The 12420-nt window shown below is 35.6% G+C and overlaps 1 protein-coding gene across 20 annotated transcripts in view; it reads left to right on the plus strand.

Moving 5' to 3' along the window:
• MIPOL1 (mirror-image polydactyly 1) overlaps positions 1-12420 on the plus strand; it is a 192850-nt gene that overhangs the window by 105495 nt on the left and 74935 nt on the right. Inside the window, exon 10 of one of the 20 annotated variants that reach the window (XM_083837768.1) lies at positions 11644-12385. The exons of 17 other annotated variants lie outside the window; for them this stretch is intronic. In XM_083837768.1, coding sequence (XP_083693894.1) covers positions 11644-11787 — 144 coding nt within the window. In that variant the 3' untranslated portion in view covers positions 11788-12385. 2 more of the 20 variants (XM_083837772.1, XM_083837770.1) reach the window with 2 other exon arrangements.

The following is a 12420-nucleotide window of genomic DNA, read 5'->3' on the forward strand; positions in this document are numbered from 1 at the left end:
ACTCTGCTGTTCACAATTTCACACTGCAAAGGGGGAGATGTACTCCTTGTGTGTTGTAGATTTGTATTTCTATCCTGGCAGTATAGAGGTCTTTACAAGAAGTGCTTGAAGAGCAGAAAGAACAAATGGCGGCATTATATTTATTTTGATCTTTTTATTTTTCTTCTCTGAAAGTTTGCTTTATGAGGTAAAATATTCTTCATCTCTTTTCTGGCAGATCACAGCTTTTCTGATGAGATATACTGGCAGCAGAGCTTTGGCTTTTCTGTAGGAATAAGCTTTAGAGTAGTAAGTTATACATTAGGAGTTGAGTTGTAGATTTGGTAGTAATTCTTAGTTTCCAGATCTTAACCATAAAAAAAAAAAAAAAAAAACTGTGCAGGCATACTGGTGTTATACCTATTCTGAAGGTAATATTATCTTTACCGATTAACGCAAGCACAGATAGAATTTTGGCATATTAAGTACTTAACCTTGTTTTATATTGTTTGTAAGATGTCAGAAGTGTAAAATGAGGTTCACATCAGCGGAAGTATATCAATGCGTTAGGATTTCAATTCAACATATTTTACATTGATCTTCATATTTAGAAACACTGCATGCATAGCTGGCTCCTTCAAGTACCTGAATCAAAATTGCTCAATACAATGGAGAAAAAAAAAAAGAGTTATTCACTGGAAGCATTCAAAGAAGGTCTGATTTCTCCTATAAAATACGTTGTCAATTAAAACCTCAATTTTTTATGCCTCCAGAATTCAGCCAGCTGTGTTCTTATTTCCAAAATTCAGCTTTCATTAGTGATAAGGTAAATATATCTTACAAAGAAAAAGCAATAAAAATGTGAAATTAGAAGACAGATGCCTTAAAACTTTGGCTTACAAGTTGAAGTAACAATGTTATTGTTTAAATAAGTACATATCGTATTTCCTAAACATGGTATTGATGTGAACTGGTGATTGTGTTAAGCTGCTAAGCAGCCAAATTTGCAATTTAAAATTAAACTCAAAGACTCAAATGTCATTTTGTAGTTAGATTCAATACATAAAGAAACTTACTGGGACTTTATTTTCTGAACTGTGTTTGTTGATACTGTTCTTTCCATCTCCAAAATAGGTTCTCTGCTCAAGAACAGAGGTCATCCTTCCCAGTTTTACTAGTTACATTCAGATTCCGTTCAGTTTCATAAATTTGCTGTTTCTTTGTGGATCACAGTGAAGATGATTATTTCAATGCTTGCTTGTATTTGATTACCAAAGAAATAACTGTGATGCTGGAGGGGTTATTAAGATGTTGTGATTTGCACAGAGAGTTCTTTCTTTACAAGTATCTTGGCCACGCATTCTGAAAAATTTTAAGAACTTATTTTGAATACATCAATACAATTTAAATTATTATTTACATTGCAAGCATCATTTGGACAAGGCTTTCAAACACTGAAGGTAGTCTTGTAGATTAAGCCCTGATACTCTGCACATATGTAGCAGTGACTGTTCCAGAGAGCAGTCCTCCTGACATTAATAGTTAGTATTATAAGATCTAAATTTTGAGAAGAAGGGAGCCCTTTGTTACTTTGATCTAGAAGCTTGTGAGTTCCACATGCACTTGAATTTTAATGGAGCTGGGTCTCAAATATACGAAGCCTCAAAGGTGGTGCCATACACATTTAGGCTGTTATAACAATACTCAGAGAGAGTGGAAACCGCTGAAATTTGTTTTCATAAACTAGGTATCTTACAAGATACAAGAAGATCTGGTAAGCATACATTGATGCTTCACTAGTTCTTTCAGAAAAGCTCAGACCAGAAGACATTCTAATAGGAAAAATCTTTGATGTCCACATTAAAAGACTCTATTATGCTTTCTCAGTAAACAAACAAAAAAAAAATCATATTCCTTCAAAATCTTTCCATCCAAAATCTCATTATGAACACCTTTACTTTAACCATACTTCTTAACTGAGTTCTTTGGAAAAAAAGAAAAGAATGAATCATAAAATACCTCATTGCCATGGTACTACAATCCTTCACCCCATCTCTTAAAAGGACGGAACTATTTAATGCAGGTTTTTATTTTGAAAAATGGAACTGTGCTTGCCTCCATTATTCAACAAATATGCAAGTAGTTTGAATCCACTACTTGGTGTCAAATAGCTGTATTTTGAAGAGACAGGTTTCAAAATTTTTCTTTGGAAAAGGAGCACGTAGGCTAGAGGGGAGACTGAGTGCACCAAATACTTTTTTTTTTAATTAGACTTTTTGTTAGACTTTTAATTATTAATTATATGCTAATAATTAAGAATATCCCATAAAATGAATTAGTTCAGTTCGTTATCTGTTTCTGTTTCTTACAGCTGAGGTGTAATTGTCTTAGATGTTGGAGGAGAGAGAGACTTGAGGGTAGAATGACTGAAATCTTGGAAATGCTGCTGATAGCTACTTCTATTTGGAGTTGCTGTACAGCAGTAACAATAAAAACACTCATTTTCCAAACTAGATAAAATAAAATCTGTTTATCTAGCCTATTAAATCTGGGTGCCAACTTTCAAGCAGATGCAGTTTTAAGCTCTGTAGTTGCTAAATCCTGAAACATTTGGTCTACAAACAAAAAGCTAACATCAAATACAGCATTGCTGCAAGACATAGTAATGGTGTATATATGCTACGTTCACACAAAATAGGGAGATGATTGCTTTTTTGTATGTTGCTTAGGGTTTTTTCTTACGTTAGAGTATTAAAACAGATATTAAATTTTATCATTAATGCAATGCATGGTCTCTCTTCAAATCCCCTTAATTACAGATTGACTCCAAGGATTACACAGCATGGATTTTAATTTTAACTGCAACAAAAGGAAAAGCTGCTTAAAAATTATTCTTGCTGAGTGACTTGTTGGACCACAAAACAATTTTTAACATCTTTTGACAAGTGTTGTCAATTTTTTTTAAACATTAGAACAGAGATAAGTGCACCTTCAAACTCCAATTGTATCGTGTCTACTTCCCAAATAAAATGTTTTATTAACTTTGTCCTCATGGAGGAATGTCTGCTTCTCATATTCTTGTTTTTTCAGTTATCCTTTTGGAGAAAAAGGCTCGTAGTCTTGCTGAGATGTGTTTATGTTTGAAGAGAATGACATCAGACTTCATATTTCCTTTCTTTAGTAATTTGAAAAAAGTTACCAAGCAAAGTTGACGTTGTAGCAGCAGCAGCGTATTTCACACCCTTGCGTTGTTCCCACTCTAACCCCTATCTTTAGGGCTTAAGAGCTCCACTCTGAAAACTTCATTCCAGCCTGAAAGTTAAAATAGCATGTCTCAGTCCAGAAACAACATTTTCACAAATTGGGGCCTAATCCAGTAAGCCTCACACAGGAAGCTACTTCTGTGAGTACATATTATTCATACGAGTAAAACTTGCAAGATTAGGGCCCCATTTTTTAATCTGAGGGGGGGGTTTCTCCCCATTTGTTAATAGATGAAATCAGCTTCTCATTTTGTTTGTTTCATTTATGAACGCTCATTTTTTACAGTTAAAGTTCAGTAGTACTTTTTTACAGTTTTACTAAACTTCTCATGCCAGGTCTTCAAGACATAGCAGGGGGGAAAAAAAAAAAAAAGTTGCTCTCCAGAGCTGCATCAAGTAATAATAAGTGTCCAAAGCTGAGTGTCCACAACTTCTCTTGAAGTTAGGTGCAGCTGAAAGTACCCCTTGTCTTTCAAAATGTGAATGTGAGTTTCTTGCTTCAAAAATCAGCCCCTTTTGTGACTGAGTAATAACTTTCTATACAAAAGGCTGGAAGAATGAGAAATTGGTTTTTGTCCAGGAGGTCACTGTAGTGCTGAGGAATAAATCTATTATTGCTGTTTAATGGTGTTTAGTAGTTTGATTAAATTCCCTGAACTCCAATTTGTTAGCCTAAAACATACTTTCTGAGCTTTCCCAAACCTGCAGATAAATAACACCATTTTTGCTGTGTCGTTGTATGGGGTGAAATTTATGTTCTTTAAAAGGGTTATTTCAACAAGCATTTCTTCCCTTTGTTTTCACCTGCCTCTGAATTGTTGCTATCAAAATGTTTAATGGCTTTCTCTGTTAGTGTATTAATGCACTTTTTTAATGGATCAAATTAAACTATTGCTTTGTATTACAGTCAAGCATAATTCCTTTCTATTTTAACAGAAAAGTATTTCTAATGCAAACCCATAAACACTCTAATTTATACACAATGTTGTTGTCTAATTTCTCCATTATCTGCAATAGTCTTAATAGTATATGATTTTCGAGTCGTGTGTGCTTAATGCAAAGGCCAGAAGTAGCAACAAATGAGGCTAAATTGTGAATGCAATTGCTTTTTATGGCTTTTGCTGCAATCTTAGCATGCGTAGGTTAAGAAGTGTGCATGTGTGCAATTTAATAATTTGTTAGGTGATGCACGGCACTGTGAGTAACATTGGCTGATGACAGAAACTTGATGCTTTACATTCATTACAGTTGTGTTCTGTTGGCTAGATGCAGCAAAGTTTTGCATGTATTATTTGTTAGACTTGTAATAACGTACACAAAATAGTGTGTAATTTGGACATAAAATGGCCTAAAGGGAATAACAGTGACTGTTTTTTAATGTATAATTTAATTTTGCAAGTCATCTTTTGAGGACTATTCTGTGAGATTGTGAATGTTTTTGAGTGCCCTGGGAAGTTAACAGGGGATGAGGAGGCTCAGGGCCATTCAGACAGATCCTCTGATAAATAATACTGTCTCTTTACCACACTGGACAAAATCTGGAAAAAGAAAAATCCTGCTTGTGTCCTAACATAAATAAATGTATGCCTGAGCTCTGTCTATCTTATGAAGTAGTTCATGTTTGTTTAAGTTAGAGCACAGGACACGCAGACAGTCTGGTGTCTGGTTTTTGAAGCGGGGGTGTGTAAGCATCTATGTCAAAAAGAAAATCGTTCAGGAATCTGAAGGCTGAGACTGACAAGAAAAATCATCCTTTGCAATAAGCAAGGCCTGATTTTGACATATAGTATTGCTGAAAAGAACATATGTCTGCAGCACGTTCACTGTTGGTAGAGGTTTTGAGGCTCACACCATTTTCCATATAAACTGTCACTATTTTTTTCTGGATCTAGATTTTGATATCTAGATTATGAACTAGTTCTGCATTTTGAGGCAAGGCGTGTTGCTGGGGCTGTAGTTTCAGTCCAAATGTCACCATTTCTGGTTAGTGCACCAGCTTTTAAAAATTATAGTGGGACTGGCAGTAGCTGTTTAATTTTTGTCACCTGATCACTATTTTCTTTTTTTTTTTCACATTGACTGCATAAGTGAAGACTAACAACGTAATTTCTGGGAATTAGGTCAGCTTTTGCTTTTCATAGTTTTTCTCTAGTCAGTACTTCAGGGCTGCTGAACAGGATGTGCTGTTTCCTGGAATAGCTAATTTACAAGCAAGTGCTTTTTCAGTTCTGTACGTATTCTTGCACAATAATTGAAAATCAAGGTTCATTCTTGTAGTTTGGGGGACTCGGGGCTATTTTGCTTTTTGTGTTGTTTTGGTTTTATTTTTCCTCTTATCCACTGGATTAAATCTCTTGTTTAATTATTGCAAAATCCCCCAGCTGTCTTTAGTTGAACCTGAATCATGAAAATGAGGAGTCTGAATTACATTCGAGAAAGGAAGGGTTCAACTTGAAACATGGTGCTTGCAGGTATATCAGTGGGCACTGAAAATAAAATAATTAGAAATAGAATGGCTCTTTTTCATGCAACTGATTTGTAGTTGGCTACATCTGAAAAGGAATGAAAAAATGATCTCTTTGCTTGCAATTTCCCAGACAATGCTGTGAGCTCCAAGTTATTTTGAGGTGGTGAAAGGTGAAACATTTGACATGTTCTTTTGGGGCACTGCTTTAAAAAAAAGAGAGGGCGGGAAAGAGGCGTTGCCACATCAGAGTTAAGGGTGTTTGTGGTTGTCCGTGACAGCGGCTCCAGTTTTAAAACACCTGTGTTTACTTTCAAGCTTTTCTCAATCGGCCTGAAAGTGGCCTAAGAATGGCACAGACAGACCTGCACTATGGCTGTGTTGCCTTTGCAACACACACGTACACACACAAAAAGAAAGAAAAAAAGACAGAGATAAATCTCTTGTTATGCAGCTAATCATTAACAGCATTTTTTGTGACTAGCTGAACTTTTCTAAATTTTCTAGTCTATCAGATTGTGTGTATATTTATATTTTTTTCATATCTCTTAAGCTATTTTTTTAATCTTGCCGGTCATTCTTTTCCTAGCAAAAATAGAACTAACTTAGCGAGATTTATTATTACTAGTAGTAGTAGTGGTAAAAATAATACCAGAAATTTGTAATTTTGTTGGAAAGTGCCAATTAAAAAAAATATATATATATAACCCTACCTCTGCCACCTTCCCTGAAACTTATCTTACAACTTTTTTCTGAGTAGAACTTTGCTGGACAGAACCCTAGTATTTGATGTATATTAACTTTTTGTAATGTCTTAGCTTGCATTTTGTCCTGCAAATGCCCTTGTCTAGCCGAGGGTTATATAGTTAAGTTTAGGTGTAAAATAGTCATCTCTTGAAAACTAGGTAATAGAAATTGAATTAAAAAATAAATGACAAGCTGAAATAACACATTTTCAGTGCTTGCATAGAAATTTTAAAATAATTTGTTGTTCAGTATTTCAGATGTTCATCTGATGAAAAGGTGGCATGCTTTTAACTACCGCTTCAGACTTATTTATTATTACCTTTGAAATTTGTTCACATCTTAGAAATTTCTGGGGTCTTAAAAAAAAAAAAAAAAGTAGCTGCTTTCTCTAGTATTTTTTTAACTGATTTTTCATCTCTTCTACCTTTCTACTTCAAATGACATTGCTGGTTGTAGAAATATGTCTGCCTCATAAATACAATGTTGTGGGCTTTCTGTGGAACACTTACCATAGCTCAGTTTTTTGTTTTCCTGTGGTGCAAAGAAAGAAAGCAGAGTGCTGATACAGGAACACAGGTGATTCCTCCCTTAGACTGATTTCTTCTTAAAATTATAAGCTTGATAGACAGTTTCAAGGTCAGCATATTGTGGTGAACAACATGAAAACCCTTAACCAAGTCACCTAACCTAACCAGAGTACTGGTTAATACTGTTGATCTAACACAATGTCTCATCAGAGCATAGTGGGAACAGACCAGCTCCCCTCCGGATTGGGCACTTCTAACAGACAGAGAAATTGTCCTAGAATGATGATCTCCCTTTGTGCTGAACATCCACCTCTGCTTTCCCAAGCAATATGAAAAGCAGGGTGGTAGCAGTGCTCTTTCATTTCAGTAAAGGAGGTAAGCCAGTACCTTGAATCAGAACTGGGAGGAACAAGAGATCTAAAGAGTTCACAGAACTGATTCCAGTGGGGCTTTAAAGAGAGTTAAATGGTATGTCTGAAAGTTGGGGAAGTTGCCACATTTATTGAATTACCAGGTGTAGATCTGTTTTAAAAGCAAGCTGGGTAAGGACAGTATATGAAAGGGAAAGAAAATGTTTTGTGAATGTAACTGCCTTTTTCTGAAGACAAAACTGAGATCTTGGTAAGAGAGAGGTAAATAGGGAGCTAATACTCCAGATGTTTTTAAGTGTTTTGGATACCTACCTCTTATGAGTTTTAATGGTAGTTAGGTATCTAACCCACTTAATTTTTTTGTATCACACTAAGTACCAGTCTTGAGCTGCCTCAGCACCTCTAAAAATCTGATAGTTTTCCACTTTTTGACCTCTTAAAATTACTCCCTGCTCCCTGTAAAACCTAATGGTTAATTAAGAGCAAAATTAAAGACTGCAATTTCATAGCAGTCAAAACTTGAGCGGCCTTGAAAATGGAATTGCCTCTGTGAAATACATTTATTCAGTTTGTGCTTCATCTTGCCACATTGATTTGTTCTGTGGAACAGCACTGAGGAAGAAGTTATATAAAACTGATGTCAAAACAGGATAAACCTATGGCTTGTTGATTTAGTCATGTAATAACCATGTGTGTGACTCTGTACTTCACTGTGTGGAGTCTCAGGCTGATTTAGATTTACATGTGCATTTCAGATTTCTATGATATAAATTTAGTATACAGCTGAGGAATGCAATCTTGAGTGAATTATTCTATTATTCTGCCTTATTCCTTTTTTCATGTTTTTCACTAACTTCCCTTTTTATTCAGTCTCCTGAATTGTTAATGCACTAGGGAGAATTCACGCTCTCCTATTGCTTCAGGAACTGTCATGAGATTCGGACATAAGAATTTCTTAACCTTCTACTCAGTCTGTTTCACAGTCAGGAAATGGTCCTACCTAGAGCAAGACCATCCTGGATTTAGAAAGGTCAAAACCAATTTATAGTTTCCTCCTACAGTCTTAAGGTGGATTCTCTCTGGTAAGTCACTCTAGTTGTTCACTCAGGGATTTATAGCATTAAAATAGCTGTGAAATACCACAGAGTCTTTACAGATTCATTGCAGATATAAGACAGAATCAGCTATCTAAGAAAAGGCATAATTATGTGAGCAATAGACCAATTGTCATCTTCGGGGATGTATACATAAAGGGGTACAGTTTTTCATGTGGGTGCTCTGAACAGCCACACATTGCTTCTCTCTGATCTAGACTGTGTGACAGTGTTAGGGTGGTGCTGAGTCCAGCACATGATACCTAGCATCTCACCTGGAAGTGCTGCTTCACCTAGACTCTTGAGAAGAGTTTGGGCATTTGTAGCAAATCTGCAAAGCAATTTCTTGGGGTCCGTCCTAAATTTACCATACTTCGCGCTTTTCCTGTTCCTGTGCTGGGATCACATCAATACTGAAAGAACTCTTCTGTCTGAAAGAAGTAAGGCCAAACAGGGACAAATACAGGCAAAATCTAGAAGTTGCAGTATATGCAGGGTTTGTTTGTTTGTTTGTTTTCCTACTCAACAGTGTATCCTTTGCTTGCTTGTTGTGTTATGCCTAAATTTATTTTGGAATTTGCTTCAAGGCTCGAATCAACCAATTTCATCCACAAGTCTGATGACATTCTTGAATTGTCTAGAGCTGGTTTTGTAAAACCAAGGGCAAGTATTCCATGCAGAAGCTCTGTCACTATAATTAATGGCTGTGGTTTCTGTCTCGGAATAATTCGGGGAGAGGTTGTTTGTTGCATAAATATTCCCTCCTAGCAGGACACTATCCACAGCGCCTCCTCTAGAATTATTTTTTATTAAAACCATTTGTGTGACCCAATACAGCTTCAATTTGGTAGAGGCTTTGATACCACTGATCTTGGATATTTTGCTATAACTGAAATGTCATGAAACATCATGAATCATCAGTTCAGTCAAGGCATGTGTCAAGATTGCTGTAAACATTTTCCTTTACTCACTATTCCCTCCTGGACCAGGAGTAAGGAAACAAAGGTAAGATACAGGTTTGTCAGCCTTGGCGCTGCCTCTTGCTGTCTTTCCAGGGGGTATCATATCCTCAGAAGAGTGCACAAGTGCCAGGCAGTATAACAGAATCTTTGTGCATCTGGTTCTACATGGACTACATGTCCATGTTTCACCATGTCTTGTTTCATCTGTTCTTATTCAGGATGCAGTCTGAGGGAAACCAAATGATTTATTTGTTTTGTTTCTAAAGTACGTTAATATCTGAGATTTGCAAAGTTCTTCATTCTTATTTGTAAACATCACATAGTGGATTTGGTTTTCTATATGCAGTGCTTGATTTGGGAAAGCTATGTTCTTAACCACCTGATACATCAAACACTACCTCTGCTCTTCTCAAGGAGGTAGCCATCTGCAAAGTTTTTACTGCTATATATACTTAATTTCTAGAAGCTTTGAGTCTTCCACTCACTGTAAAAAATCAAAAAAAAATCTGCATTGCTCACTTTTCAGTCAGAGAACAAAATGAGATAGAGGTACACATATGCTCTACATTCATCTCTGTGTTTACAGCAGTTGTGCATACAGTGCATGAGAAACAACTGTTTAAAGGTGTCCTAGTTTGCAAATGTGAGGTTCATCTTCATCTTCTCGATGACCTTTCATTATTCTGGTCTTTTCATGTGTACCAATGTGACTGGAAGCCATCTGTGGTCTTTAGATCACAGCCTCTTCTGGATAGAAATCATTTCTCAAGAGAACGCTACATGAGAATGCATTACCTTAATTTTTAATATAGGGGGAAAAAAGAGGATTTTCAATGAAGTAGTTTTTTTTACCTTTGTTTCATAAGTAAGAGAGGCATATATGATTACGTAGTCTTAGTTTTCACATTCTGATTTTTAGCAGCTTTCAACAGCTACTGACAGAAGAATAATGGTTGGGTCCCTAAGAGGGTTCTCTCTCCTCTTCCGTTCCCAGTTTTCATGGAACTCAATGTCCCACTCTAGGTAGATGTGGGAAGAACTTTATCAGTAGTCATTACTGTTTAGCAGGAGACAGCTGTGCACAATATATAACTACTATATAAAGAAACAAAAAGGTAAGTTGGGTTTTGAAGGGTAAGCTGGAGGTGTTGTAGTAGGAAGCTATATATAGGTAGAATCCAAGAATTTTATGAGGATATTGGAGGATATGAGGATATTATTACAACGAAAGGTGGTAAAAGGGAAGTGTAAGACACTAGGTTGTAGTATCAGACAAGGCTTCCTTAGTATGGAGTGTACAGAAGACCTTACTTGGTTTGATTTTTTTTAAAGATGTGTTTTTCCCCAAAGAATTACAAACATTTTAGTATGAATACAAATTTTCTTCTTTTTTTTCTATTTCAAAATGCTGCATATAGTACTAGAACTGAAAATTGTATGTAAAATAAAAATGTAAAACTGCACAAGCAGTGTAACTGTCTTAAAGAGCTTCAATCATTTCTCTCTGTTGCTTTTTTTTTTATGCTACATTTAAAGTGATGACATTAAGCCATGAAGAGTTTTTAACTTATCAAATTAAAGTCTACAATTTTCATTAGTTTTTAATAGCTTGGACACCGACTGATCTGTGGCCATATTTTGGGGAGAGAAGTGGAGATTAAGATGTGGTACTAGATATAAATTGATGTTGAAAAGATACTGGCACTAAAACCACCTCTCATAGTTTTAAACTCATTCACTTTTGCATTCAAAGATTCATTCAGTGGCATATCTGACATAGATTTTTTTTTTTTTTTTAGAAAGTTAAAGAGAAGTGAGTTTTATTTCCTGATACTTGGAATAATTTGACTTAGCTTCAGAAGAGTAATCTGTTTAATATTTCAATATTAAAAGCTTTTTAGATACATTTTCTCTATGTAAATGCTTCAAAATAGAAAGGTTCAAAAAAAACTAAATAAAAACATCGTAGAAATTTTGTCAGATAAAATAAGATGTGGAAAAAATATATTTTTTTCTCATATTATGTTTTACTCCTGTGTTTTGACCTACATCTGAAAAGCACATTGAGCTTTGTGTTCTTCTCTTCCGTTTTTCCATACAAGTTTATCTTGTCTCTCTTCCCACATCTTACACTGTACCTTCAGCATCACTCGGCTTTCTTCTGTTCCTTATTCTCAAAAATGTTTTCTTTTGTCTTTCCTCATTGTTTTCTTAACTTATCCTTCCTTTTTTTCAGCCTGGATGTTTGTTTCTTCCTCATCTGTCTCAGCCACTTCATTGTGCCAAGAGCCTGAACATCCCCAAAGACCTTTGTCCCGTGCTAAGAGCTGTACCTAAGATACTGGTATTTTCGTGTGCGTTGGCTTTAGTTGTTCTGTGAAGCAGAAAGATTACTTCAGGTCCCCACTAATCAAGCGGAAAATGGATGACATGAGCAAGATGTGAAAAGCTCATTGGTAGCCCCTGGAGAAGTATTACATTCAAAGTTGACAAATTACAGGGGATTTAAGAAGTGCATGATAGGGCAAGCAAATGGTCTTGCTTTCAGCAAAGTTGTTTGTCAGAACATTCATCCTTCTATGAAGGCAGTTTATTTAGACAATAATTATGAGTATTTTGTAGATTTACAGTTTTTGTATGTTATTTGCTATGCATGCAAAAAGCTAAACTGAAGTAGCCAGTTAATCAAGAGTTAACCTCAGTTCTGGCATTTCTAAAGTGAGCATCTTCATTTACTCCCTTTTCTCTGAAACGGTACATTAACATTTTTCATTACAGGATCATGTGTGCTTTATTTCACAATATTCCTGCTTCACACAGTATCCAGAGAACAGCCAATCAATATATTCCTTTTTTATCTTCTTTGTTCATTGTGTGTGTCAATCCCTTGTTTACTGGATACTGTTCAAACTTTTCCCTGAAAACAGAATTTTGAGTAACCACCATGGGGATTTTCTGTAGTATTCAATGTTATAAGAATAATAGGTTTAATAAACAATGATATTAATGTGTT

Source organism: Anser anser (assembly GCF_964211835.1).
Source record: "Anser anser genome assembly, chromosome: 5".
Taxonomy (NCBI): Eukaryota; Metazoa; Chordata; class Aves; order Anseriformes; family Anatidae; genus Anser; species Anser anser.